At 44.1% G+C, this 27,999-nt stretch overlaps 3 protein-coding genes across 14 annotated transcripts; 2 read left to right on the top strand and 1 right to left on the bottom strand.

Moving 5' to 3' along the window:
* The first annotated feature begins 4 nt into the window (after positions 1 to 4).
* On the top strand, positions 5 to 4,327 carry LOC143210110 (activator of basal transcription 1). Its single transcript, XM_076426647.1, has 4 exons — positions 5 to 535; positions 703 to 892; positions 960 to 1,250; positions 1,324 to 4,327. The coding sequence occupies exons 1-3, from the start codon at positions 355 to 357 to the stop codon at positions 1,237 to 1,239; spliced, it is 651 nt and encodes a 216-aa protein (XP_076282762.1). The 5' UTR covers positions 5 to 354; the 3' UTR covers positions 1,240 to 1,250; positions 1,324 to 4,327.
* On the bottom strand, positions 1,252 to 15,767 carry LOC143210108 (peroxisomal leader peptide-processing protease-like). 5 transcript variants are annotated; one of them, XR_013009187.1, is made up of 7 exons: positions 5,228 to 5,367; positions 4,331 to 5,120; positions 3,686 to 3,885; positions 3,338 to 3,450; positions 2,973 to 3,168; positions 1,692 to 1,930; positions 1,252 to 1,564 (listed from the first exon to the last, which is right to left on the bottom strand). XR_013009187.1 is itself a non-coding variant. In XM_076426636.1 (7 exons), exons 1-7 carry the CDS (start codon positions 15,676 to 15,678, stop codon positions 1,473 to 1,475), a joined length of 1,722 nt encoding a protein of 573 aa, XP_076282751.1. In that variant the 5' UTR covers positions 15,679 to 15,767; the 3' UTR covers positions 1,252 to 1,472. The 5 variants fall into 5 exon arrangements, 4 of the variants coding, with proteins under 4 accessions (XP_076282751.1, XP_076282752.1, XP_076282750.1 ...); XM_076426636.1 differs by lacking the exon at positions 5,228 to 5,367 and adding an exon at positions 15,633 to 15,767 and having other exon boundaries at positions 1,692 to 1,976; XM_076426637.1 differs by lacking the exon at positions 5,228 to 5,367 and adding an exon at positions 7,489 to 7,628 and having other exon boundaries at positions 1,692 to 1,976.
* Itp (ion transport peptide) lies at positions 5,873 to 26,832 on the top strand. 8 transcript variants are annotated; one of them, XM_076426639.1, is made up of 4 exons: positions 5,873 to 6,133; positions 20,694 to 21,313; positions 22,221 to 22,341; positions 23,766 to 26,832. In XM_076426639.1, exons 1-3 carry the CDS (start codon positions 5,873 to 5,875, stop codon positions 22,339 to 22,341), a joined length of 1,002 nt encoding a protein of 333 aa, XP_076282754.1. In that variant the 3' UTR covers positions 23,766 to 26,832. The 8 variants fall into 8 exon arrangements, with proteins under 8 accessions (XP_076282754.1, XP_076282755.1, XP_076282758.1 ...); XM_076426643.1 differs by lacking the exon at positions 5,873 to 6,133 and adding an exon at positions 9,382 to 9,524; XM_076426646.1 differs by lacking the exon at positions 5,873 to 6,133 and adding an exon at positions 11,938 to 12,076.
* Positions 26,833 to 27,999: the final 1,167 nt, after the last annotated feature.

Here is a 27,999-nt window from a genome sequence, read left to right as displayed (position 1 = left end):
TAGCACGGCATATGTGCCGGCAGGAGGTCGTCCAAATTTGGATTTTTGGTTGTCTGCAGTTGTCTGGCAGTTGTCTGGGTATTTACTAGGGATGTTCGATTTTCCCAGAAGATCGAGGTCTGGAGAATCGATTCGAAAGATCGATATTTTCGGCGAGAAAATCGATTTTCTGAAAAATCAAACCGAAATCGAACATACCTGCTACAATTTATATATCTTACAAAGTATATGTATAGCAGAGCGAAAGCATGGTTAGGATTTATGATTTCCGACACGAGTACTATTTCGAAGGCAAAACGGACGGAAAATGTTTTGAAAAGAATAAGAAAAATAGCTGATACAAGTTGAGCACAAATGGAAAACCTTGAAGACGTAGTAGTTACAGAAAGTGAAAATGCAACAAAGCCAAAAATTCCGAAAAGAGGGATCGTATATTTATCTAGCATACCAAAGTACATGAATATCACAAAACTTCGAGAATTGCTTTCGGTGTATGGTGAAATTGGAAGGGTATACTTACAATTAGCAGAGAACGGTTAGTCATTTGTATCAAACGTGATACTCTAAAACGCATTTGAGTTCGTAAAAAATCCTACATTTGTTCTATATTGATTTATTATTGTCTCTTAATAGATATTTTTAGTTGTTACAGAGCATAAATTGTGTACCTGGAATACAAAGAATGTAACTTTTTCATTACAGAGTTAGAACAAAAGAGTAAAGCAAAGAAGCGTAAGAAAGTTTGTGCAAAATCTTTCACCGAAGGTTGGGTCGAATTTAAAAGAAAAAGTGTTGCCAAGTACGTTGCGTCGGTGTTGAATAATAAGCAAATCTCCACTAGAAAAAAGAGTAAATTTTATGACGTCATTTGGAATATAAAATATCTGCCAAGGTAATGAAATACATGAAATACATTTGGTTTGGCGACACAAAGCATTCCAGCACATTTTGTTTATTAGGTTCAAATGGATTCACTTGAGTGAACGTTTGGCTTATGAACGAGCAGTACGAAAACAAAGATTACGAACTGAGATTGCACAGGCCAAACGAGAAGCTAACTTCTTCTCTCAGAATGTTGACAGAAGCAAAAAGCTGCGGCGGAAGCAGCAACAAGGCGAAAATAGCACGTTTATACCACCTACAATAAAACAAAGAGACACAGATGCTGAAATCAGAAGTAGAAAAGAGAATGATACGACAATGGACAGGACAGGATTCTTGAAATCGTTGTTCGGATAACGAATTAAGATGTTTGTTTCCCATTTTGTTTTGTTTTTCTTTTGTACATGATAGAATAAAAAATAAAGTGTATTGCATTTGTAGAGAATAGCTGGTGATACATCTACCCCTTTGCGTGTAAAAAAGAAACAAGAATGCGGATGTAGTAACAGTTCTGGGAAATATGATCGGACCATTCAATAGAGGTACAGTTTTGTTTTTGAACGTACAGAAATTTGTTTTACAATGATGTATCATATATTCGAGCGAAGAAGCGGAGATCGAAGGTTCCATGTACCTTCGATAATTTGGTCGTGTTGCGTTAGATTCTCCAACATTTTTGGATCTGAAAAAGAAATAATTATTGGCCAAGAAATTCAGTTTGTGTCACTTTGAGTTTGTATGATGCGAATGATCAACTAGAGACGGTTTAACGTATAACGATAGGATCGATAGCGACGATAAGATTGTACCAGCGGTTCGTAAGTAATTGTCCAAAGGTTCTTTGAAAACACTGGTTGGTATGGCCATGCATAGTCGAGGATATGTAGTCGCATCATTCGTGGAAACGGTATTACAAACAATCATTCCCAGCATTTCGAGACTGGATGGTCGAACAATAGGTCCTCCACTGACTCCGCTTTGGGCACAGCAATTCGTTTGCAGCATGCACTCCGATAATTTCGATATAATTCCGTTGCTGATAGTGGCCCTACCCGCCAAACAAAATGGAAATCCTATTGAAAATATTGGCTCCCCTGTGACAAAGAATTTCTTCTGATTTCTATAGACTGTAGGTAAATATTATAGTAAAGTGTACGAAAATAAACGCGATACATGTGCAGACGTAAAGTACGTGCGTGTATACGTAATAGCACATATGAGCATGATACTATAATAGTAGGGGTAAGCGAAGAAAGAGAGGAGAAGCGTGGAAAAGTGAAATTCGTTTGGGTATTTTAGACCGTAGAAAGGAGATCGAATCTATGGTTTTCGACGTTCTATTCCCGACAAGCATCTGTTTGCTTGTTCGAAGCGTGCAATAGAATCCCGTTGATTCGGATAGCATTCACCTTTCTAATTTATAGTCGTGTACAATAGGAGCTGATTAGGGACTCTATTGAAAATAGTCCGAAAGACGAGCGAAGAAGCGCGAGCTGGGAAGGGTCTGAAAGATGAGAGGGGGAGAGGGAGAGAGAGAGAGAGAGAGGAAGGATGGCTGTAGGGGATGATGGAGGTCGTGTCATCCGTTCGCGGTATTCAACGCTGACGAAACGTCGATTCCACCCCCGACGATCAATTGGCCCAATTTAGACATAGTTATTTTTCCTACTGTCGACGAAAGAAGGTCAGTGCTGTCCCTTGCAACGCTTGGCGCCTCGGAGTCGCCTCGCGCGCGTTGATCTCCCTATGCTCTTAATTCTTATTGTCGTTACCGTTAACCAACCGGAATAACCTCCAGCAGTGTAGGTGCGTTACAAAAGAGGATCAGGAGGTCCTGTCTTTCTATAGAACCGAACGGATAACCGTTAATTCGAATGATTATCACGATAGGCCGAGTGACTCGTTTTTTTCCATTGTGTCACGAAAATGTCTTGTTCGGGTCGATCGTCTTAACCTGCTCCATCATTAAAAATAAGTGAAAGAAACGAGAGGAACCAACGCGGATGAACAGCGACGAGAATGAGATTGTTGCCGCGTGTCCCTCTTCTTTTCTTTCTCTAATCTTCTTGCGTTCTCTCTTTCTCTCTCACCATTCACGGCCGGTCTGTCCGCTAGTTTGATCGCTTTCATCGAAGTCTCCGTGCACTTGAGATCTATCTTCAACACAGCGATATCATAGGGTTTATTGCCCGGTGTTTTGTAGATCAACTTCGCTCGAGCTGTCCATTCGGATTTATCGGCTCGCGATGCGATATACGATACCAGTTCAATCTTCCTTTCCGGTGCCTGAAAACGCAGGAAAAAACAAGAAAGAAACTTGTTGCTACACAACTTCCCCGTCCTAGGGGTAGAGAAACCAATTCAAACACTTGTTTTTCTGAAAACAGGCGATATCTGTATATTACACGCGAAAATATGCTAAGAAAAACAAGTGGAAAGTGGAATAAATGCATACTGCTGCGACAACATGCGCGCACGTGATAAATGTTCCCGTTTGAGCGTCCACTAAAATGCCAGTACCCCAATTCGGTCCGCACCGCACAATCGCGACGCTTCGTTCGAGGATACCTAACGGACAGAAGGAAAACAATCGATTATTTTAAGAAACAAAATATTGGCGACCGTTCCGTGCGTGTCGTACCGTAACCGTAACTGTAACCGTAACCATAACCCGAACCGTAACCGTAATCGTAACCGTAACCGTAACCGTAATTGTAATCGTAACCATATCGTTACGTGTCACCCGATCGTTCATGATCGACGAGTGAAAAAAGTAAAGTAACGCGGAAGAGCGTTTACGTACCGATTTTGTCGTTACGGTCCCTTCGTTGAGTGAAAGGAAGAATAAGAGAGGTCAAACAGAGAGATTCGTTTCGTCTGACCCGAGTTTGAAGGACTTGGTTCAGCGACGGTAGCAAATTTATCGCGAACGTGTAGTCTATCCGTTCTCCGTGCAACCAACACGACGATGCGATCACCATACCGCAGACAGTTTTACGAGCACTTGATTGGAATACGGTTGAATAATCGTCAGAAAAACGAACAAAAAGATTAACCTACAGCTGTATCGCATTATACGTGTGTGGCATAGGTGGTACTATTATATTATGTATATTATGTTATATTGTACAGCTGTGGAGGGGGTGATTCTACACGAAAAAATAAGTCGAGAAGATCGATTTTGATGATTCGTCAAGTTTGCGAGTCTAGTATTTGTAAGAAGTAGAATCAGTGGGTTGTGATCAGACACGTCAGACGATTCTCATTCAATAGCCCGCGTGTTCGCCGAATTTTCAAACTCGATTTCCTCGAATACAAGGCGTCGGATGAAAAAAATGAATTTCATATTTCCGACTTATTTTCACGCAGTAGAATATTACTCTATAATAGTACTGTATAATGTAAAAGGGAAGGGTAAATAAGAGACAGAAGACTCGGATGTGCTTACCGATTATCGGCCAAGTATACAGGAGCACCTTGGCATCCTGGGAAAACAGCCGCGTCTATCACCATCAGGCACTCTTTGGTTCCTAATAAATTACCGACGATTCCACGAGCCATTGTATCGGAAAAAAATGGATTACCGAAAGGCGTCGAGAAGATTTCAACTGTGGATCCTTTCGCTGGTCTTCCTGTTGCAGATTGCTTAGCTAGCTCGATTAAAATATCTCGGACTTTTCCTCCATTTCCCAGTGATTCCAGTCTAATCTCTCCGTTTTGTCCGCGTCCCGTTAACTCGGATTCCAATTGTTGATTAGCCGCCCTTTCGGTTGTGTTCACTGTGTCGCATGCGATTAGTAACAAGACCGGTAAGAAAATGCGATCGAATCTTTGGTTGTTTTGAAAATTCCAATTTCTCAACAAGCTCTCCATGGTATCGCTTAAAAGCGGACATTTCCAAATAGCTAGCGGTTTTCCTGACTCTATCGACGAGCCAGGATTATGGTGTATCAGAAATGTTACGTCGTCGAAAAGTTTTCCGTGCACGTGCGGTTCGAGCAATATTACCTCTCCAGGATTCGATGCGTTGACAAAGTCGAGAAGTTTACGAGACCGTTGCGCTTTGTCCGACAATATGGAACCGTGAGCAAGTACCCAATGGTTTGCAATCGAAATACCCGAATAGCCCTGCGAGGGAACTGTTGCGTCCGTCATCGTACCCGGATACGATATGAAGACGCTGCCTGGCGCATTCATCGCGAGCGCAAGTACCGATCCGTTAGATATCCTGAAAGTACCTGAAAAAGAATGAATATAATCAAACGAACGACCACGGTGGGCACCAGATTCAGAATATTTAACACTGTACCGAACTGTGTCGGAAATTTCAAGAGATTATACGAACGAGTATCGAAAACGCAAAACGAAGAAGCACGATAAAAAGTACTCTGAACTCTTTTCTTCAGATCTTTTTTCTTTTTCGTCGATCCTCTCATCGCTTGCACACGACGACGGTGTGACGTAGATCATTTATGTGCATACAGCGGCGTTATTCGACCTCACAACCGCTCCTCTAATTTGAAGAAAATCCGACGACACGTGTATTCAAGGGAAATTTTCTGTATTACACGTGTATCTTAAAATTATCGTTCATCAACCATACTTTCTTTTTCATTTGACGCCCACATTTCTATTGCTCCCCTCGGTCTTCGGTTCTCAATGCGATATTATACCTCGCACGATCGCCTATATTGCGGCGAAACGAATGAAAGGATCGAAAATTGGAAAATTGGAAAGAGGAGCGAATCGAAGCGGAATCAAAATCAAGGTGGAAACGAAAGGGTAAACAGGAATAAAAGATGAGGATGAAGAAAAAGGAGACGGGAAGAAGAAGAGTAAGGAAAGAAAAGAAAGAGGGAGAAAGGAAGGAATAAGTGACAGGGAAAGGGGAGAAAAAGTTGACGGTGAACGGTACGTCAGTCAGTAGTTATCCGCAAAGAAGAAGATTGCCAGCTCTATTTCTGTGCGTTCGCAATTAGGTGGGAAGCTGATGGCACCGTGCGAGAAAGGTAAAGGCGACTCGAAGCAGGGAAGAGAGACAGAGAGAAACCGGGGGGCAGCGATAACACGGCGATTCTCTGGGCAACTCGAAGGGGTAGTGCAGAAAGGGGTTCTCCCTGAAAGAGAAGGACGCGCGCACGGAACACCCGCCGAGACGTGTATATTAGACGCGGAACGCCGCGACGCCTGGATCAGAAGGATTCTGTTCGTGGTATCGTTGCTGCCATTCAAGGAAGAGAATAATATCAAGGTATGCTTTACGAAATACCCGATAGCCTTCTAGGATCTCTCGTAGATTCTCTGATCTCGATTAGCCTGAAAGTTTGTTCGTTTCGAAAAGATTTTCACCGTAGAATCGCCGTCGCCCATCATTGTCTTTGAGGTCCGGATTCGTCCTCGGTGTTCAGTGTCGAGTGTCGAGTGTGTCGAGTGTCGAGTGTCGTGCGTCCGAGGGTCGAGTGTCGCGTGTCGCGTGTCGCGTGCGTGACTAGAGAATCAAGCGCGGGGATACCGAATCAACTGGGGCGGGGAAACGCGTAGATTCATTCCGATTTCGACGTTCCGCTTTTGCCAAAACCTCTCTCCCACAGCGAAGCTTCTCGTTCTGCTCTGGATTAGTATCCATTTGAAATGTTCCTCTTGGGACTTGCTCTTTCGCATTTGCATCCACAGCCACCCGTGCGAACCACTCTCACGCAAGAGGGGGACAAGGAAAGAGGGAGAGAGCTTGTCGGTCTACCAGCGCAGCGTGTCTACGTGCACGTGGCACGCTCAAATTCTCAAATCGATCACGAGCATCGAAACGTCTCGCTCGCATCTTACAAATATTCATTCTTCAAATCAATCAAATGTTCCGTCGTTTGTTGAGAGTTTCCTTCTCGGTTCCACCGCGTTCCAAGTTCTTCTCCGGCTAGAGTGAATTCGACCGTACGAATGTTTATGACCGCGTTCTAAGTAAATTGAAAGTAACCGCGTCGACGCATAAACAAGTTGCCGACTACGGTCGTCGAGCAGAAGCGAATCAACAAGTTTGCATACGCGTACTCGCGTGTATGTAGTGTACGATACAAACATCGGTCGAGTAAAAGGTATAACGATTCGATTTCTCCAAACGTTGCTTCGAATTGCACGGTCGTGCAAAAATATCATTGGAAGGGTACGATCGACCGCTCGTGTCTTCCGTTTTCCGCAAAGCAGAAGAACATGGATCGTATTTTCGATCTTGACCCAATGACGAAGGTCGCGCCGTTAACAATGATAATCACGAGGGCGGCGCGTAATTCTATCGAGTGTCGGTTGAATACGCGTACACATGCTCAATGGAGGGAGCCGAAAAGATTACGCGATTAAGAGAAAAGGGAAACTATCGGGAAACGAAAAGATAGATAGGACGGATACGAGATAAAAGCATTGGGACACGATACTAGGCAGTCGGCCGCGTCTCTTCCATCCGCGAGAAGTGTTTCTGTTGCTGTTGCTACCGCTTCTTGCGAAAGCACGAACGAGGACGGCACCGTCGAAGATTGAAAAATTTGAATTGAATGCGTCGTTGCTAAAGCTTCTCGCAAGATAATCACGGGTGAAGAAAACAATCCACGCGCTTACCGATCCAATGATCCATCGATTCACTGACCAACCGACTGTCCGACCGACCGACCGACCGAACGCCGATCCAGAAAGCTATTCTGGGAATTTACTACGGAACTCGAAGGCGAACTACTTTCCGCTTTCAGAGAAGTTGCCGAGTTATTTATAGCATACTACTGTGATACGTTCGTCGGAAAAGGACATTTTCTCTTTTCTCTTATTAAACCTCCTTCGTGTGGTGCCTCGCTTCCTCTTCCTTATTCGCCTCCTCCTTCTCCTCCTCTTCGTACTCTTCAGTCGGTGGTCGGTCAGAAATCGTGAATTAAAAATTCATCCTTCGTTCTTTTGAAAGTCGTGACTTGTCCCTGTCGAATCGGATCATTGGTCAAAACGAATAGATACATAAATAGAAGGTAAGACGTGCTTTCGGTTGTTACTCAACGGGCATATGATTTAATGCACGAGAAAACACGCGCGTGCGGAGGTGCATATCGTTGCATCGGTATATCGGTACATCGGTACATCGGTACATCGGTACATCGGAAAGGGTGATGAGGGAGGGTGGGAGAGATGTAGGTATCGGGTAGGGGGGAGGGTGTAGCAATGAACGGTTGCGCGCAAGAGGAACCTAGGCTGATCGTAGTCGTTTCGAGTGGCCGCTTGACTCGTACAGGAGGGTCTTTTAACCGTCCATTCGCGTTAAGTGGCAGTCGTACCTACGGAGGGGCTCGACCGTAACAGAAAAGGATGGCGAACCGTGTGCGTGCTTTACAGCCCTACACTGACCAGTTCGAGTCAGTATTCGTCGCGATTGTCTACTCTGTTGTCGATGCTTTGCTACGTCTGTCCAAACAAATTGAAACGAGTGTTGTCGTGTGTTTCCGCTACAATCCGCTACTTTACTCTTGCTCGAGTACTTCATTCTTATCATAACCGACTTGTGGTTTCGTATCTTTCTTTTATCTTCATTTCTTTCCTACCTCTGTCTATCTTTCTCCCTTTCTCTTCCTTCCTGCCTTACGTCCTTGAATTGGACCGTGTTCTTTGACTCGTTCTACGAAAACGACGGACAATGTGGTAGACCATGTTCGATACCAAGGACGGGTACTAGTGTTTGGCCATCCGATCAAATCGAGAACAGTCAAAGAAGAGTGAAACCGTTGGACGCGTGTGCAAAACTGTATTCGCTCGTGAAATATCCATACGATATACCACTGTAAGATCTGTACAGAGTGAGACATCGATGCTGACCGTAGAGGGCAATCTTGAAAAGAAATTCTAAAACAAGTCGACAAAGAGGACGAACGTTGTTAAAGAAGCTCACGCGAGAGAAAACTAAGAGAAGGAAAGGGAAGGGAAGAGAGAAGACAGCGGAGGGCAATACTACATGTATTCGAGAAATTCGACGATTCTGCTGGTAGGAGGATATCCGACCAACCGATGTTCAGCTTGAGCGCGTGAGAAAATTAGTTGGAGCGTATGCAGTGACTGGCACGGATACAGACATTAAACCTATCAGCTCTGTTCGCTGTTGACAGCCCGGGATCGTATCAAAGTTTGCTGTTATGCAATCGAAATGCTGGCAAAATTCGGTAGAGAAATATACAATGGTTGTGTGCAAAACGATAGAAGTTAGAAGAGATAGGATAAGCGACGAAAAGAATAGAGTTTCGACGGAAGAGTAATTTCTATGCGCGAGCAGACGGGGGCTAGACGAAACTAAACGAAGCTGGCAACGGGATCGAGTTGCGCATACTGTAGTACAATATTATAGAAACAAAGCTGTCGGTGTGCCAAGTGTATCGTAAATCGTATCGCGACAGAAAAGTGACGTTCTTACTATTAACCATATGCTACTACTGTATCTCGATGAACTTTACGAAGATGACGTTATCTTGAGATTCGGAACACCATCGAAATCGGTGGTATTGACTTGGTTCCGACACGGTGTTCGTCGAAGGAGATGAAGCTGCCGTCGGCGCATACGATCCACCATGGGGGACAACGACCGTCGTCGCGTTACGAGAAGTCGTGTCAACTTTGCGATTCGCTACGTGAGTTTCGAGAGTGAATGCACGCGGGAATCTAACCCAGCCCAACCCAACCAACAAACCGACCGACTTCTACTTTCCGTGGAAAAACGCCAGAAACGTACCAAGCCCTATCTAACTCGCTTAACCACTCGATCGATATTCTATAATATTATATATGTATGTATAATACGCTTCACTCGATCTAATGCAACCTGAACCGATTCATTCCGATCCCATTCAATCCGATCCCACCCGATCCAATCCGATGGATCGACATTACCGATAGCTTTTTTTCATTTTTCCAATAACGAATGTCTTTCGAAATGTTTGTCGGTTGGTTTCTTCGCCTTCGCTATAGAATGGAAAATACAAAAGCATCGAAGCATGAAGATCGAGCGGTCATTGAACGATTAATTCGATCGATTTCTCGTGTTTGAAACAGTTCCATTGGCGGAGTTTTAACACTAATCTTCCACTGGAAATTATTATACACATTTTTATAGCCAAGCACATATTACGATAGAAATCATAGAGAATCTATATAAATTCTATGATGTCATTTTTACGAGGCAACACATGTCAGCCAGTTTTAGAGCTCGGTAAGCTTAGTGTTCACCTATTCGACTTGTACCGCGAAATACTTGAATGTTTCTATTCTTCTTAGTGTAGCGAATCATTGGTAGATAAAAAGAAAAACGAAAAACAAAAAGAACGCCATTCGCTGGAAAAACATTGGTGCGTCATTGTGGATTTTCCTAGATTTTCTTTTTGTTTGTTCACCGAATCTGCTCAACGTACAAAATGAGTTGTAATCCAATCGCTCTGTAGTTTAAAAGTATTTTACCAAGAAAAAGAAAGAAAGGAAACAAAAGAAAACGAATGGAAAGGAAAGATAGTTTTGAACCAAGTTCGAGTGAGAGGTTCAATGTCGCAATCGACGCAGCTGCGCCGCTGGTTGATGCAATTGTGATGCGAGTTTACGCGTACTGCCGCGGGACACTTGTTACAATTAGAACAGCTTGGTGTTCCGTGAACTGGTTTTGGCGTTGAGCTCGCCAGTATTTGGGAAAAGTTGGAAAATCAATAATTTGAGGGTAATTGGTCGCGAGGTATGTATTTCTTAAACACAGCGATTATACTATCGGTATAAATCGCTCAAGAGGAACGACATAAAAATAAGGATAGGAATATAGAAGTTGGAGTAGGAGTCGGAGTAGGAGTACGAGTACGGTTACGAAAAAGGACAAAGATAGGTGGAGGAATACTCGAACGATAGTAAATCGGGTTAGAATAAGGAGGTGGCGGTGTTAAATGTCCGAGACGGATGTCGAAGGAACGAAAGTGCAGCGAACGTGGAGGTGGCAATGGCGGAGGTGGCGGAAAACGCTGGGGGAGTTTACAAGAACGCGGGATTCTGATTGGCCACCGACTCGGCCATATTACGAGCGAATACGGACTATGCGATATAGTTAACGCGAATCCGAACGCTCGCGAGTGCCGCATCTATTTGCAACTATACTGGCGAGCGCGAGTAGAAACGCGTTCTTGGAAAAAGTGGGGAAGGATGAATAGAGCCTGCGAAAGAGAGAGCGGCCGAGCTATGTAAGAAGAGATTATGAAAGTTTGATGGAAGATAAGATGTTTGTCTCGGTGTAGATGCACCGGCACTGGCTGGTGCATACTCGTGCTTGTCGCATACGCGCAAACCGATGGGGTACGCACAGCTTTTGAAAGAGCCGAATGAAACAAACGATGAAGACGAGAAATTCGTAGACGTTGTAACAGCAGATTAGCAGCTGAACCGATGCGGGGAATGTTGTGGAGAACGAACAGCTTTTGGAAGAGCCGAATGAAACAAACGATGAAGACGAGAAATTCGTAGACGAACTAACAGCAGATTAAGAGCTGTGCCGATGCGAAAAAATTTGCGGAGAGCGTAGAGAGAAGAGAGAGAGAGAGAAGAGAGAAGACTGTAAAGAAAGAAATGTTTGGCGTCGATTTAAAGGCCGATTGGATCGGTTGTTGAATTGTCGCGCACAGGCTACTTGTACGCGGAGAACCGTTGCCCTTCGATATATCTTGTTTGGTATAGTTGGATCCCGAGGGCACAGGGACAGGGATAGGGACGCGATGGGACGGGCCGGGACGGGACGGGACGCGACGCGAGACGACGCGACGCAACGGTCTCGACGATCTCCCGACGGTGTTGGAACTGTAAGGGGGTGGGTGGTCGAGGAGGCGGGCGGGCATTCTGCCGCGCGCGCGCGGCTTTCTCGAGATCGCGATACCACAGTTCCGCGGTGGTACTTGTCTCGCGTGTTTCCTTCCGCGACGTTTGAGCTACTCCTGCGAAACAGGGGACAGATGCGAAACCGTGCGTGTACTCGATGAGAACGCGAGGCTATCGAAAAATGTTCGCCGCTTGAGACGTCTACGAAACGATATCAACGGCATATACCGTGTTCCGCGAGAAATTGTGAATACTTGTTCGTGACATCATCGACCGTCGAACGTTTTTGCCGAGGTTCGGTGTAAAGGGAGTCGATCGACGTAAGACGTGTAAGACGTAAGAGGTAAGACTCCGTCGAGTTGCAAACAAATCTTTCGTCGGCTCGATATCTATTAGCAAGTTGGAGGGAAAACCACGGCGGCAAAACCAAAGAAGCGACACGGAGGAAGCACTGACGAGGGGAGAAAGAACGAACGAACGAACGAACGAGAGGGATCGAGAGAGAGAGAGAAAGGGGTAGAAGAGAAGGAAGGAAGGAAGGCAGGGAGGGAGGAAGGGCGGGAGGGAAGGAGGGCGGGGAGGGCGACCGCGCGGTAGGGTGCCAGCAGCCAGGAACCAAGGGAGAGCACCGATAGAAAGGAAAGGAGAAAAGGAGGAAGAAATTCAGAGAAACGAGCGTAAAACTGCTGCTGCCGAGGAAGTTTCCGCGAAAAGAACGTTCGAGCGATCGTGGACCGAGGGAAGACATGTGAAACGTGCCGCGTACTTATTTCGAGCGTAGACAGAAGGTGAGAGAAGAAAGAAAAGAAAGAAATCGAAGCCGTTGAGGACGGTTCGAAAGAGGCGGTGTACAGAAAACCGTGAAGAGACGAGACAAGAGGAGCATTAAATGTAAGTTTATTGTTATTCCATCGTTTCAGTATTTGTAATATCGATCGATCGATAGTTCTCGACTCTCGGCAGTTCGAATATCGACTTGTTCGTTCGATTACTCACTTTTTACGATTTACGAGACCTGCCAAAATGTCGAGCAACTTTGACTCGAAGCGAGCGAACGACCGAATGATCGAACGGCTCAAATTTTCTCGAGATTCTTGTTGCATTGTTCCGAGCATTGCCGCTGCGATTCCTTCTGATTCGCGTTTCTTCCTTTACTGAAAATTCTCGACGAATGTCATGTCTAATTTCGCGTCTCTGAGAGCCTGTCTCGTGCGCGCAGATGCAGCGGTTGCATCGGTTAAATCGGTTACATCGGTAAACGTGTATGCCATCGTGACAAGGATATTGGTGACAACTCGAGGCGAGATCGAACGTAGTTACGCTTGAATTTGACCATCGGCCGTCCGCCGCGCCGTCCAGAAGGTTGACGAGAGCAACCGAGAGACGGAAGAACTGAGAAGAGAGAGATAAAGAAAGGGACAGTTGTACAAGAAATAAACCAGAAAGAGAAAGGAAGAAAGAGAATAAAAGGATACAGGAGATCTCTATCTTTAGAGTTCATTCAGAGAATCTTTTACTCAGGGCCGCGACGACCGAGGTCCAAACACGAGTTGACTCATGCCCGAAACATCATCCTACAAAGAGGTGCACGAGAATCAAAATGGAAAGAGGAAATCTTTACGAGCTGCTCTTTCGAAGATCGACGTATCGAATATTGAATCTTTCTGTTTTTCATAGTCGATCGCATACACATTATTTTCTATCCAACGGAGCACAAGCGAAAATCAAACTGACAATGCAGAAATGATCGACACACGATGAAATCGTAATATTTATTAGATATTATTCAAAAGTATCGCGAACGCGGACCGCTGAACCAAAAGAATACTATGGGTATGTTGTTGCCTATAGTCTGGGGCTAGAATGGAGTTAGAATGGGGATGGAATGAAGGTAGAATGGGGATAAAACGAGAATAGAATAGGGATAGAGAAAATGAAAGAAAGCGAAGAAGCGATTCGTAAAGACAAGAAACGGCAACGGAAGAAGATGCGGCGAATGAGTAGGAGGAACTAGCAGCTGCCACCTGTAGCTCGCAGCGACACGCCTCTTGAGAAACTCGCTCAGCGAGCGTGCGCGCGCGTGCGTACTTTGGTACGTGCACGCTTACCTGCTGCACACCCGTTTTCCTTATCTCGCAATTAGTTGCCGAGTTTCGGCCCCCACCACCCGCGCTCCATTCGGAAGCTTTTACGTTCTCTCTTTCTATCTCCCTCTCTCTCTCTCTCTCTCTCTATCTTTCGCAAAGATTTTCTCGATAAACGAACGCACGCCTCGCCAAATATCCTCAACGAGTTTCCATTTTCGAAAATCGAATGTAAATCTATCTTTGGCGGTATTTAACTGCCCAAGTCAGATCACAACCGTGATCAAAATTATTTGTTATCGTAATCGATAATCGTTATCTTTGTAATCGTCTTACATAGATCGCTGGGTCCTCTTTTTCAAGATAGCGCAAGGTGCTCCACCTTGGTCGAACAAAGGGTAAAGACATCTGTTTCACGGATGACCGATGACACTTCACAGAGTGTCGTCATCTTTGCTTCGTGCAGTAATTTATTCGTTCGTTCGTTTGTTTACACCGAAAGTAGCTGTCGAAAGTATCGTTTAAATTTGAAGATGTAGAGAAAGGGGAAAGAAAGATAGATCGGTAGATTCCCGAGCCGATGGAAAATAAAGTAAAGTATAGGTGCAGTGCAGAACGCTGTGAAGCGAAACGGGAGAATCGAAAGATGGAGAAAGGCAACTGCAGCGGCAGCAGCTTGTCGTAATGCGAACCATAGGACGCCAAGCTGTCTGCCGGAACGCTGCTTTTGCCCCACCAACAGTGCTCGTCGCTAATGTCCAATCGCGACGATGTTGGCAGTAGTAACTACTTCTGCTACTCTTATTTCTGGTTCTGCGTTTGTGTCTGCTGTTCCTGTTCCTGTTCTTGTTGCTCTTGTTATTACCTCGATATATATCTTTATTTGCATTTACGACGTCGTTGTTCGACATGGTCCTTTGAGATTTCCGACATGGCACACAGTGATTAAAAAGTAGCCGTTACAATGGCCGTTTCGATCATTCTGATTACCGTGCAACGTCAAGGATGAAACTGATAGCGCAAGCATCGCGTGCACGATGCTGCATTCGAGATTATCGCTAGAGAGTAAGATCGAAACGATGCCCAGAACCGCGTTAGAAGTGGGCATCACAGAGCAGGCTTTGTCCTACATATGCGAGATAGCGTGTACGGTGTTGCACTTCTCTCGAGTCTGGCAGCCTGACCAGCCGGATCGCGTAAATAAATCGTGTGATTCTCCCCTCGCAGCTTCCTCTTAACCTCCAAGTTGGAGAACCATTCCAGGCATACCGAGAAGAGAAGAGAGACATGCCACCACCACGGCAAGGTCTGCAGAAACAGCAGTCTCTGTGTCGACGCTCGCGCGTATTCTTATACGTTGTTGTCGGCGATTTCGATCCGTCGACTCTGCCATCTTTCCGCTCGATCCGAATATCCGAATATACGGTATCGTTCCTTCTAGCCTCTCGATCGCGCGTGCCGTTGCTCGAGCTCCGTCGCAAAAACCGATAGGAAAAAGGGAAAGGGGGAAAAGGATAAAGCCAACCGAATGCACGAGGTTCGAGTTCCAAATATATCGAGCTTTCTTCTTTTAATATTCTAATGATTCGTCGGTAAACCGATACTTGTTGCGCTGTAGCGTACGTATTTGCACCGTAATCGACCGGAAAAAAGAGAATGAGCGTTGCGCGGAAAAAGATGCTATTCAAAAGAGGGAGAGCAAGAGAGAGAGAGAAAAAAAGTGAGAGAGAACGAACGGACAAACGAACGAACGAAGAAAGGAGGACGAAAGGAAAGGCGTGTTCGCGCGTATAAAGCTCAATCGAAACGACACACCTGTTGAACATTCCTTTGCAAATACCCGTGCGTCGACTACGTGCATTGCATACGAAGTTTCATGTCGACGTGTCTTGCGGCTCGTTCGGCTTGCCTTGTATACAAACTCGTCGGGAGAAATCTTGTTCGTTTCACAAACCTTGCAGAGATCGGTTAACTCGATTGTTTTTTTTCTTCTTAATTGTCCGCTTTGAATCGTGAAACTCCTCTATTCCACGAATTCCGGGGAACGTATGACGTGCAGAAATAACGGGCAATGGTTATAATAAAAGCAACACCGGTGTAGTGCAGACATCGTAACAGCAGCACGGAGGAAAATACAATCGTGTCGTGTCGTGTCGATTTGTCATCGTCATCAGCACTGTTACCGCGCGGTTCCCACGACGAGGTGTATCTTTCGATTTACTTCTTGGTTCGTGAAATTCTATTGTTGTAAACAGCTCAGGGTCGATCGTCGCTAAACTTACTGTCGACCAACCGCGTTGGTCGTTCCATGTTCGTAACCGCAATGCCAATTACGTTACGTTAACCGGTACACCTTTCCTGCATTCGATCGAATCGTATCGGTGGTTTTGCACGACTCGCCCCTCTCGCCGATTCGAGTCATCTCGATCGTTGAAAAATCACGTCTCCAAAATTCACGGCTAAACATCCCGCGTACCGGCGAAGAAATAAGTAAAATTTTAGTGACTTCGGCCGACCGCACGAGAAGCCCTAACGCGTTTGTTGGAATCGATTAATGTTAAATTGACGTTCGCCTGCGGCGTAGGTTAATAGAACTGTTCTTATGTAATTAACGCGAACGATTGACGTCATTGGATCTTCTATTTATGTATGGTTCGAGTACCGAGGAATCGCGTTGAACGCATTTCAGTTTTTTTTTTCATGTCGCTGGTTTATTCGTCGAATCGGCTTGTTTCCACGAACGCGAATGACGCCAGAAACGTACAAGTACGTGTATGTATAATGCGAGTACAAGTACCCTCTCATCCTTATCCTCGTTCTTATCCTTGTGTTCAGTGTTCGTGTTCGTGCTGGTTCTCGTTTCGCGTTTGGATTCGCTAATACGGATCGGTGTACGGTGTACGGTATCGGATCGTAGTCTTATCTCGATCGAAAACGTCACGGTCGAATTTTGGTGGGTATGTAGTTTCACAGCATCAATTCTGCCCAATAAGAACGAACAAGAAATTTGAACGCGTTAAGATCGTTCGCTTCTATGATACGAAAAGGATTGAAAACATCTGAAAGTGCCGCTTTTTTCTTGGTGCAAAAGAGAAGGAAGATAGCGGGTGGGAGGATAGATGGATGGATGGACAGACGGACGAACGGCGGGGGGGGGGGGTATACAGAGAAAAGAAGGTGGAGGAGATTGTGGTGGTGATGGTAGTGATGGTGGTGGTGGCGTTGAAAGAGAAGGAGGAGGAGGTGGTGGAGGAGGATGAGAATGAGAATGAGAATGAAAATGAGAAGGAGAAGGAGAAGAGCTCGAGTTCGCGTTTGGAATCGCATACAGACTCCCGCTTCTGTCGACTCAGCCGTTCCCTTCTCGTCGAGGTTACACACAGCATCTGTACACGTCAGAGCACACCTGGGTGGTGATCTCGTGTATTAAATTATCATCGTGTTGATCTTACAAGCGAGCGGGAGATCGTTAGTTTTGCTCCAAGATCCCGCGATCGAGGACGCCGGACGCCTCGATCCTCCGCCGTCCGTTCAACCCGCCTATCTCTCCTTCTCCTCGAGTTGTTCGGCTTCTCCGCGTCATGCTCCTCGCCCCGCTCCCTCCTTCTCTTTCTCTCTCGTACTCGCACTCGTCTCGCTCTCGCTCTCGTTCTCGCCCTTGTTCTCGCTCTCTGTCCCGTCCCTTCCCGCCCCGCCCCGCCCCGCTCCGTCCCGTCTCGTCGACAACCCTCGCTCTCTCATTTTCTATCGTCTCTTTCCCACCTGTTCTTATCCCACCACTTTGATCTTCGATCATGACCAGATAACCAGCACTTTCGCGGCACTTTCAAAGTACCTCTAGCTACGTACCAGTGAGCCTACCAGAAAGTTCTCGAACCTTGTTCGACTATGGCATACCCTTTCATCGTTTAACCGTTCGCTTTTCAATAACATTCTTTCTCACCAGATTTTGTTCGATGCACAGTGCCGACGATCAACAACTACGATTTCTCTTTAAAGTACTATTTTCTGACTGATTTTTATATTTTATCGATTACATTAGCATCGTTGCTATTATATATATATAATATATTCGTCGAAGACAACTTTCGCGCTTTCACCGTGTTCGACTCTTGCGTTGTAACGCTTCTTCATTTTTTTTCAATTCACCATCCATTTTTGTTTCTCTCGTCACTCCGCTCTCATTTTCATCGGTATTTCGAAGCGACCGCTCTTCCTCTCGTTTTCTCTTCGGCATCTCTCGACGTCGATGTAAAGAAAATCGTATTTAACAAGATCGAACAGTCGCTTTACGCAATCGGTGTGCGAATGTGCACACGCAGCGTTCGCAGAGTTGCTAGAATATCGTAATCATAGCCTTCTATCGCGGAAGAATCGAGGAGGTTGAAAAGTTTGCGGAGAGTCGCGTGTGTACTCGCGCGCGTGTAGTCGAACACGGATAAGCGTGGGGAAACGTAGAGAGCAGAGACGCAAAGTGCACGCGGTCCTAGCGATGTAGCGATGCCTCTTCCAAGCCCGTCGAGCAACTCCTCCTCACGATTGAGTCATCCGGCACGGGAAGAGGACCACCTGGTGAGGAGAGCCAACGATGTATCTAACGATATAGATCGTTTCGCCCTCGTGGCTCCTTCCTCCTTATCCCCCGGCGCGATGCGGTGCGGTGCGGTGCGGCGCGGCGCGGCGACCGGCCTCGATTCGGTTCAACGTGACTCGACTCCTCCCTACACTTGTTTTCTGTCTCTTCTTCCTCCTCCTCGCCCCTCCTCCATCATCTCCTCCTCTCCATGCTCCTCCAACTTCTTCTTCGTTTCATTCCCCTTTTCTTTCTACGCTTACTTATTATTTCTGCTTCGTTTCCACCAAGTTCACATTCGATCACTTTTTTTCGTCCAACATTCATCTCGAATAACCGAAGTGGAGTTGCGAGAACGTCACTGAATTATAGCTGGTCTCGTTAAAAATAACGCGGAGATGAAATGAAACAAAATTAATCCTTGAGGGAATTTGTTTCGATCGTGCGCTATTTGAGAACCCGATGATCGCGTTAAGGAGAAATAGTAGGTAGCGACTTCTATGTGTTTCTCGTATATGTATGTAGAATGTGGACACACACGTGCACGCGCGTATAAAGGTTTGGCGGCGCGTTCGATGCATCGGGAGACACAACCGTGAAACGGTGCCGAAGAGCGTATGGTTTTTTGCTGAAGAGGATTTGCAGATTGCACACCTGTGCGTAGCTTGGTCGAGGAAAGACCTCACCTGTTGAGCAACCGGTCTCCATTGACTTTTTCTTCGTTTAAGAACACTCGGGGTTCGCTCTTTATTCTCGACTCTCGACTCTCGACTCGCCGTTCGCCACTCGCTACTATTCCGCTCTTTACCCTTAGTCTTCTACTGTTTACCCTTCACGCTTCATTTTCTCTCCCCGAATATTTCTGTTACGAACTCCAAACAGTTCGTCCGGTTTCTATTTTTTTTCTCACCAGTTCCTACAAGAGCATGAAGAACCTTGTGTACGGTTTCGAATTTTAATTGTTGCACATGGTGAAGACAATAGATAAGAGACGAGAGGCGAGACACGAAAGATGTTGATTAACGATGAGCGTGATCGTGTCTGGAAATCCGTAGGCAATCTTTAACGATCAACACCGACGAACGACTTTAGAGGAAAATTATCGGCCTGCGGGCAATTACCAGGTGAGGGTCCGATATAGAGTGGAGCGGTACGAGAGTTCCGAGAATCGGTCGTGGCTAAAAATAAGATCCCACCCGGGAGCGGTGATTATGTTCCGAAAAAAGAGAACTGGGCGAAACGCTCTCCTCGGCGTGTGCAGGTGCCGCCGATCAGACGAAGAAAAAACGAAGAATGGAAAGTCGTGGTGTGTTCGAGAATCTCGCATTGCCCCGCATCGACACGCATAAGAAGACCCCTTGGTGTCTAGCGGTGTTATGCTGTCATTTGTAGTACGATACAATGCAAGCGCAGTGCAATACTGTGGAATATAGCGCTGCGCTGTGTTGTGTTGTATTGTGCTGTACTGCGCGGAGCTGTGTAGCGCTATCGTAAGCCTATGTCGTGTGGTGCCGTGTCGTGTCGTGCTGTACCACGCTGTACCGTACTGTGCAATGCTGTCTCGGTGTTGTGCTGTGTTGTGCAGTGTCGTGCCACGTCGTGTTATGTTATGCTATACTGCGTTATTCTGTGGCCTGTGGCGTGCTGCGCTCTACTGTACCCGCGTCCTGCCGTGCCGCACCGCTCCGCGATTCAGCTCCGCTTAATGAAGCTGTCGGTTCAGGACGTTTACAGGTGGGGCCTACTTGCGTGTGGTCCATTCACAGCGACTGCCGCGGAACTGGTTAGGAGTGCTTTACATCTTTACTTTTACCTTTCGCATTGCTTCGGATACGCAAGATCCTCTTGCGTTCTCAGTTCGAACGGTATCGACGGTAACAACGTCGCCGTCGAAACGTCATCGGCGTACTTTGACTTTCTTTTCTGAATTTTTAAACGTGATCGTTACCTCGTCTTCCTCCTCCTCGTCGTCGTCGTCGCCGTCATTGTTGTTGTTATTGTCATTTCTGGCATTCTTTCTCGTAGATATAACCGCGTGAACTGTAATCGGAGGAGTGGCTTCTCCTCTCATTTATCAAAGAGAGGAGAAAAATATCCGAGTACAAATCATGCAGAATTCAGGATTCGTCTTCCAGTTTTAACACGTTGAAAACGTCCATCCGATTCTCCGCGATCTTCCTCGAAATTCCGTCGAGCGTCTTGGTTCGCTCGAATTGTTCGTTATCTATCGACGATTGCGTAATATGTATATGTACATGCATTATAATGTTTTTGGTACAGGGATTTTCTTTGTGTTTTTGTAGACTATGCATCGACAACAGAGGCTTCGATCGCCATCGTCGTCTCCTTCGTTGCAATCCTTGCCGCGTGTCTCACCGTCTCGGCCATCTGCGACGAGCGTGCTACTGTCACCAGCGTCGACGTCGACGTCGACGTCGACGTCGGCCTTAACACCAACGCCAAGATCAATCGCATCCACTACCGGCCCGACGTCATCTATCGCTTTGCCGACATCATCGACGTGGTCAACGTCGAAATTGTCACCGTTTGTCTGGGATGTGCAGCAAACATCCTGTTCGAGCTTAGCTCTGCTATCGAAAGAGTCGTCGATCTTGACATCGTCGTCGTCGTCGTCGTCGGCGTTATCCTCGCCGCCGCCGTCTTCGTCGTTCACGATACCGCTACCGGTACCTTGCCCGAGACTCGTCTCTGTTCTGGCTTGGTCCATGACGTTACTCCTCGTTACGTCGTGCATCGGTTTAACGGACGCTGGAATCTTGAACGGGCATCCTTTGGGTAAACGATCCTTCATCGACATTCAATGCAAGGGTATATACGACAAAAGCATCTTCGCCCGGTTGGACCGTATTTGCGAGGATTGCTACAACTTGTTTCGTGAACCGCAGTTACATCAGCTATGCAGGTAATCGCCCGTTGCCGTTCTTTCCTATACATACATATGTACTTTTTCCCTGTACATATACATATACATTATGTATGTATGTATGCACGTATCTATTACACGAATATATTCCTGTACATTTTCGGGAGTTATAACGAGGATAAAACACTCAAAATCGAGCGACCTCGATCCATTCGAAGTGGCAAAATGTCCCGACACTGAACGTACGATCGAACAGCGTCGACAGCAACTATTTTTTAGTTGTTTCGGTTTTTCTCGAACGTTTCTGGCGTTGCCGAAATGACGAAGTATTAATTAACCCGTAGCACTCGGGTGGTGACTCAGGAGGCACCCCTAATAATTGCTGTACCATTATCCAAAATAGTGTTTATTAATATTAATCTATTAATACATATTAATTTAATGAGCTAAAAAATATATTTTATAACAAGTTTAAGACTGTAGAATATATTCCTACCAAAAGAATGAGGTATTATAAAAAATGCAGTACAGAACAAAGCAAATGGCCTGAATGAGCAAAAACGGCTCGGCACGCAACGTGTTAAATAAGTTGGTATCTAATTAATTACCAAACGCTGAAGTATTTTAGGAGGTATTATATCAATTTCATATCCATAAAATGAAAAAAAGATCATACAGAATGAGATGATTCTAGGTCGGAAGAAATGTTTAATTTTCGAGTTAGCTCCGAGTGCAAAGGCAAACGCCCAGTATGTACTCTGAAACGCGTGTTCGTTCGGTACGTGTCAATTGCAAATCTAACGAAAACTGAAATCACCCGCTCCAATAAATTTTCAATGATTTCGTCGTTTTCTTCTTTTAGTTCCAACGAGCAGATCTATCGGGTCCATGGTATACTTTATCTTATCAGTGTGATCTTATCGATCGTATTTTAACATTTTTTCAGGAAAAACTGCTTCACGTCAGATTACTTCAAAGGATGCTTAGACGTGCTATTGCTGCAGGATGAAGTGGAGAAAATCCAAACGTGGATCAAGCAACTTCATGGAGCGGAACCTGGGGTTTAGGTAGCTTTTTATTTTATGTTTATGATTTCTTTCTGCGCGTTTCTCATTTTCGTTGTTCCCCATTTATTCGTTTACTAGTCTGCCATCTTTTCTTTTTTTTAATTGATCTCTTCCTTTGAACTAACACTTTGTTTGTTTCTCCAAAGTTTAGCTGCCTTTGCGTACCTTGAGCTTTCCGCTATCCTGGTTCTTTTCTTTTCCGATCTGTATACTTAATCTTTTGGTTGCTCGTCGTCGATAAACTCTAATCGCTCATACATTTCTGCGTTTCTGTACTTCTGTATTTCTCCATTCCTCCAACTCTTCACCTGTGAATTTCTGAATTTCTTCGCATTCGCATGTCCAATTAACTTACTAACACATATAGTCGGGTTCTACGTATTCTCGACTCGCATAAACGAGTCTTCACATCCTTACAAGAACGTACAAACAACAGCCACTCGACGATCATCGATGACAAGTGAAATTCGCTCGTGCTGTGCATGCGTTTAGGTAATTGTTCGTTCAGTTCGGAAAAATAGGTAATGAAAATAATGTTGCAAAAGAATCATTGTAAGAGTCGCTACAGTTTCAATTCCACGATCTCGTAATCTCGCGTATAACACGGTAGAACTTTTTGGAATGTGTGTGTTTCCCGCTCTCGTTGGTAATCCTACGTCACTTATTTTTTCGGATAATATTTTGATATCGCGACTCTACGATGAAACACGAAGCTGAGTTTTGAGCTACCATTTTTCAGAGGGCCAACGGATGCAGGACATCAAAGCGTTGTAACATGTTTTTGCAGCGATCGAATATTTTTACAGGATTTTATCGGAGACCAAGACAATTTTTGCATTTTTACACGATACCTGAATACTAACTAATAATACATGTACATATGTACATATTTTTCGGTGTGCCGTCCTTTTTCGATGATAACAGTACTCGGTAGTAGTCGAACCCGGTTCTTTTGAATTACCTACTCGGATTCGTTTGTTTCTTTTGCTCAGGAAAATACTTCCTAAAAAAGTTTCTAACAGCAATCGAACAGCTACGAGGTACATATATTATTAGACTGTGGATCTGTATGCATTTATAGCGAAATTAAGCAGATGAAATAAGTTGTTGGAAAATTTTTTAAATTAAAGATATCAATATACGATTTCTTCTCTATTAAAATCATTAAGGAGAGAAATGACGTTCAATTTAGTTTCTATTTCTTGCAATCGATGCAGACAATTTTTATTTTGCATAAAGATCCGCAGTCTATATATTATATTTACATATGTATATTACATCCATACAGAAGAGTAACAAAACGAACGGATCCTAATTGATTTATCGGTAAGATCGACTCGATCGAACGTCGACACAGCTGAGAATAGAAATGCATGTTTTTAATTCGCTGCGTGGCGTATCGCGCGCCTTCTTTATTTTTCTAGGCAAAGTTGCTTCGGTACACAATACTTTACAAGCTGTATTCAAGCGTTGCTGCTCGAGGACGAGAAGGAAAAATTCGAGGAGATGGCAGATTACCTAGGACGCAAGAAATAAAGAGGAAAGGATCACCAAAACAGGCGACTCACCGCGAGCAATTCGTTCTCGTTTCCGAGATTCGCGATGAACGATTCTCGTCGGATCGACCAAAAACACAAGGAGGACCGCCCGAACCGACAACAGACCACAACCAATCAACAGATTGCGATTCTCCGATGCACCACGATACACTGCAGTACGCTACAAATCCTGATATTCGTTTACATTGAATCGTTCGTGATTTTCGAGAGATGGAAAACACTGCTGATCATGTCGAGAATAAGTAGCATGCGACACAACAGCCATACCTCCTCTTTTATTTTGCGAACAAGTCGAAGTCGAACGCGACAAAGCCGGAGCCGTCGACGCATCCATAAAATTGTAGAACAATGCTTAATATGGTATTCGAATGGCCGCGAAATTTTACAGGCGAGCTTACTGGCAAACTTGAAAACAAGTTCATTTATATGGTCAAAGTGAAAAACTGAATGACTAGAAACTTCGGGAATCTCGAGAAATTTAATGCGTCGTCGCCACCGATTTCGTCGTGTTCGTTCTTACGAAAAGATACGAAATTTTACGAAATGATACGAAAAGTACACCGACGTAGACAAACGAAGCGGTATGAGCGAATTGTGCATGTGTGCGCGCGCGAGCGATTAATCCATACGAATCTAGTCGACAGAATATTTGCGCTCACGTATCGCGCCATATTTTTATCCAGTTGATAATTATTAATTATTTATGTTGAGCATTGTCGTTCTAGCGACGATTATTATTTTTTATTTTCTTATATATTATAATATTATTTTTTAGCAGAAATCAACTATCGAGTACGCGGTTACTTATACAGTGTATGCCTTCAATAAGTGGATAGATAGATAGACGAATAGATAGAGTTTTTACCCATTTGTCGAAATTTCGTTGGAAAATCTCGCTCGGTCGTACCATAGAAATAATACCTACACGAACAACGAACGAAACACAAAACAAGGAAAGCCCCGAGCACAGAAGTAATACCCGCGCAATAATTCAGTTGTAAAGTTGTTCCAGTGGCAAACGCTTTTTATTTTTGTATACATCGACCACTCTCGTCGACGATGATGTCGGGTATTAACAACAGGATCAACAACAAAAAAAAATGTCGCGATTCCTACTACTGCCGATGCTACCGATCTTATTGCAGCTATTGCTACTGTGTACCACTTCACTCTCCGTCTTTCTAACAATATTTTCGTCATCATTGCCAGGAATTTAATTACAACAAGGATCGTTACCACTGTTGTTTTATTCGTCGATATCGCTAACATTTCTACTACCATCATTGCTATCGCCACTATTACTATTACCATTACCATTATCATTATCATTACTGTTGTCGTTATCATCATCATCACCGTCTTCGTCGTCGTCATTATCGCCATTATTACTATTACTATTATTATTATTATTACAACTATTATTAACTTATTATTGCTATTGTCTCGTTAGTTTATAGCATACTTATTGTTGTTATGATTGGTATGGCAGTGCTGCGAATACTCCCAGGCCACCGTCGAAAGTTTTCGAAAGAATGAAACGCGAATGAAAAGCTTTACGACGCTGTTGAGTGGCGGGCGGGAGTTATCCATATGTAGTAGACACATAGTATTTATTTATTTGTTCGCGTTCTCGAATTCGGAGGAAGACGATCGTAAAGCGGTCAGAAAACTTATGTGTACGTCAACGTTCTTCCACAATGCTTATCAAATAGGAAACTATAAGAAACCAACCGGGATGCCCACGTTTCCGTGTATAATTACGCTCCAATAGATGATCTCTGATTTTTACTCTCGCATAGGACTTATTAGCGATTACACGCTAATGAAATTCCTTCGACATTATCGAATATTATTTAATGCTGCGACGCATTCCCATTCGAGGGAACAACGAACCATTCCAAGATCAGTATTGAAGCTATTCCGACTTCGCTATCGTTCCGAAATCTTTGCCGAGACATGAATTTATTTCGTTTCTCTTGCGCCGCAACAACATTTTCAATCTGTTCGCGTAAGCCCATTGAAACTCGTTCACAATTAATCGCGCGCGCGCACACACACAGGTGCGCAAACGAAAAGTCAGTTTTCGTTTTTTATGTATTGTCTCGATATAGGTACAATCCCATAATTAGACTGCGGATCTTTATGCATTTACGGCTTATGAAAATTTTCAAAAAAAGCTAGAATATAAAACTCTATAGACTTCGTACAATTTTTATTTGTTCTCGATCCGCAAATGCTGTTACCATTAAAAATAGGATTTCATTTTATTCCACTTTCTTAAAATTTGTCTAGAAAAATTGGAAAATGCATAAACATCCGCAGTCGACTCATAATCGTCTCGCTATCCACATGTCTTCATATCGGCTGTCCTATGGTTTACGATGCAAGAACGGTTCGGCACAATCGTTGCTTCTGTTTAACACGCGCAGGTAGAAACGAAACAAGAACAACACGGCTAAGAATGCGTATTCTATTCTATTCAATTCGATTCGTGTAAAATTTTATATATAATGTATATTACATTATACCGCATGTAATATCTGATATATATACACACATATATGTGTGTATGTATATATATTAGATACTTTATATATACATACAAAAATATATATATATATAAATATAAATAATATAAATAAAAGTATATGTTACAATTAGCAAACGCGTGGTTGTCACATGTATAGTAAGACGCGCGCGCATAAATGTACATATGCGTGCACACCCAGCAACGCATACACCTCATAAGCATAATGCATAAGGTCGCGTCGATGCGCGTATAAAAATGTATACACTCGCTTCGTTCGTATACGTTTAAGCGATGTGTACTCCCTGTGTGCGAGTGTGTGTATGTGTGTGTACGCAAACAATTACTGACACAGCTACTCCAAGTCTATTCTTGTTGCGCGTGAATAAACAGACGATTCAAGAATCACCGTCTAAATGATTTCGCTTCTACAACTTTCTTCGAACAGTTCATCTCATTAGGAAAGTAGACTCTTGTTTCCAGGATTGCAAGGGTGCGGGATGCGCCTTTTCATTTCTCGATAACGCAAAGACGGGATTTTTCAGTATTGAAAAGTGCTAGAGAGGTAGAAGTTCAATCTAGTCCACAATCGCCCTCAAAAATCCTATTTTTACGTTAACGAAGCACAATTTGCATTACTGAGATTAGTCTTTTATTTAACTCTTTAACTATTGAAAAACACTATCTTTGCATTATCGAGAAATGAGGAGATGCATCCCGCAATCCTTAGAAACGAGTCTACCCCCTTATCGTGTGATCGCTTTTCATTTTTGCAACTTCGAACATGGTACACGGTGGAAAAATTGATCATAGATGGCGCTATACTCTCGTTATTCGATCTCATCATGAGAAAGCTTAAAAAAATGTCCATGGGAAATGAACGGTCAATTATAGCAAGAAGTATCGTCTTTGGTGAACACAGCAACGGGAAAACAGAAATCCAGTGGATACATAAATAAGGTTTGCGTGTTCATTAGATATTATTGTAGAATTGCTTACCTCGTAAACGTACAAAATAACCAAGTCTCGACTGCGCGTAAGTATGTATATTGTATATATTTGCGTGCGCTACGTCACTCTTGCACGTAAATATCTCTCGATATTTTCACCGCACTAGATTTCACCGTGGTATGTATTTCGCACAATGGAATATATACAAACCAGTATATCATTAAGTACAAAGTCGTAAGATCTATACACTCATCTATATATATGTATACATATCGATCGATCGATCAATCAATCAATTAATCAAGTCTGGGGAGCAATCGAGGTAACGCGTATCGATGAAAATCGTGCGATCAAACGTATCCACGTTTTTCAGAGGAAAAGGCGAAAATTATGGTTTTCAGAGAGTTTCGTGATACGAGAACGACGAGAACGACCACGCGACACGAACGCTATTTCAATAAAGGTACAAAATCAGCGAGCTATAAATTTCCGATTTTTATGCATAATTAGACAGCGGATCTTTATGCAAAATAAAAATTTTCTACCCGAATTGAAACAATCTGGGGTGAAATAGAAATGTACTTTTTCTCTTAATATGTTTGTACTGTTATATTATTTTCA

The sequence above is a fragment of the Lasioglossum baleicum genome, chromosome 6 (genome assembly GCF_051020765.1).
Source record: "Lasioglossum baleicum chromosome 6, iyLasBale1, whole genome shotgun sequence".
In the NCBI taxonomy this organism is placed as follows: domain Eukaryota; kingdom Metazoa; phylum Arthropoda; class Insecta; order Hymenoptera; family Halictidae; genus Lasioglossum; species Lasioglossum baleicum.
The sequence above is the reverse complement of the archived record's forward strand: the minus strand, read 5'-3'. Positions and strand labels throughout refer to the sequence as shown.

Excerpts from the sequence above, each read along its gene's own strand:
- LOC143210110 (XM_076426647.1), top strand. The coding sequence starts at position 355 with ATGGAAAACCTTGAAGACGTAGTAGTTACAGAAAGTGAAAATGCAACA. Across the intron at positions 536-702 it reads CTTACAATTAGCAGAGAACG|AGTTAGAACAAAAGAGTAAA; the intron begins GTTAGTCATTTG and ends TTTTCATTACAG. Across the intron at positions 893-959 it reads AATATAAAATATCTGCCAAG|GTTCAAATGGATTCACTTGA; the intron begins GTAATGAAATAC and ends TTTGTTTATTAG.
- LOC143210108 (XM_076426635.1), bottom strand. The coding sequence starts at position 5,318 with ATGAGAGGATCGACGAAAAAGAAAAAAGATCTGAAGAAAAGAGTTCAG. Across the intron at positions 1,977-2,972 it reads GGACAGACCGGCCGTGAATG|GGGAGCCAATATTTTCAATA; the intron begins GTGAGAGAGAAA and ends TCTTTGTCACAG. Across the intron at positions 1,565-1,691 it reads CAATTACTTACGAACCGCTG|ATCCAAAAATGTTGGAGAAT; the intron begins GTACAATCTTAT and ends TTTCTTTTTCAG.
- Itp (XM_076426639.1), top strand. The coding sequence starts at position 5,873 with ATGGCACCGTGCGAGAAAGGTAAAGGCGACTCGAAGCAGGGAAGAGAG. Across the intron at positions 6,134-20,693 it reads AGGAAGAGAATAATATCAAG|ACTATGCATCGACAACAGAG; the intron begins GTATGCTTTACG and ends GTGTTTTTGTAG. Across the intron at positions 21,314-22,220 it reads CAGTTACATCAGCTATGCAG|GAAAAACTGCTTCACGTCAG; the intron begins GTAATCGCCCGT and ends ACATTTTTTCAG.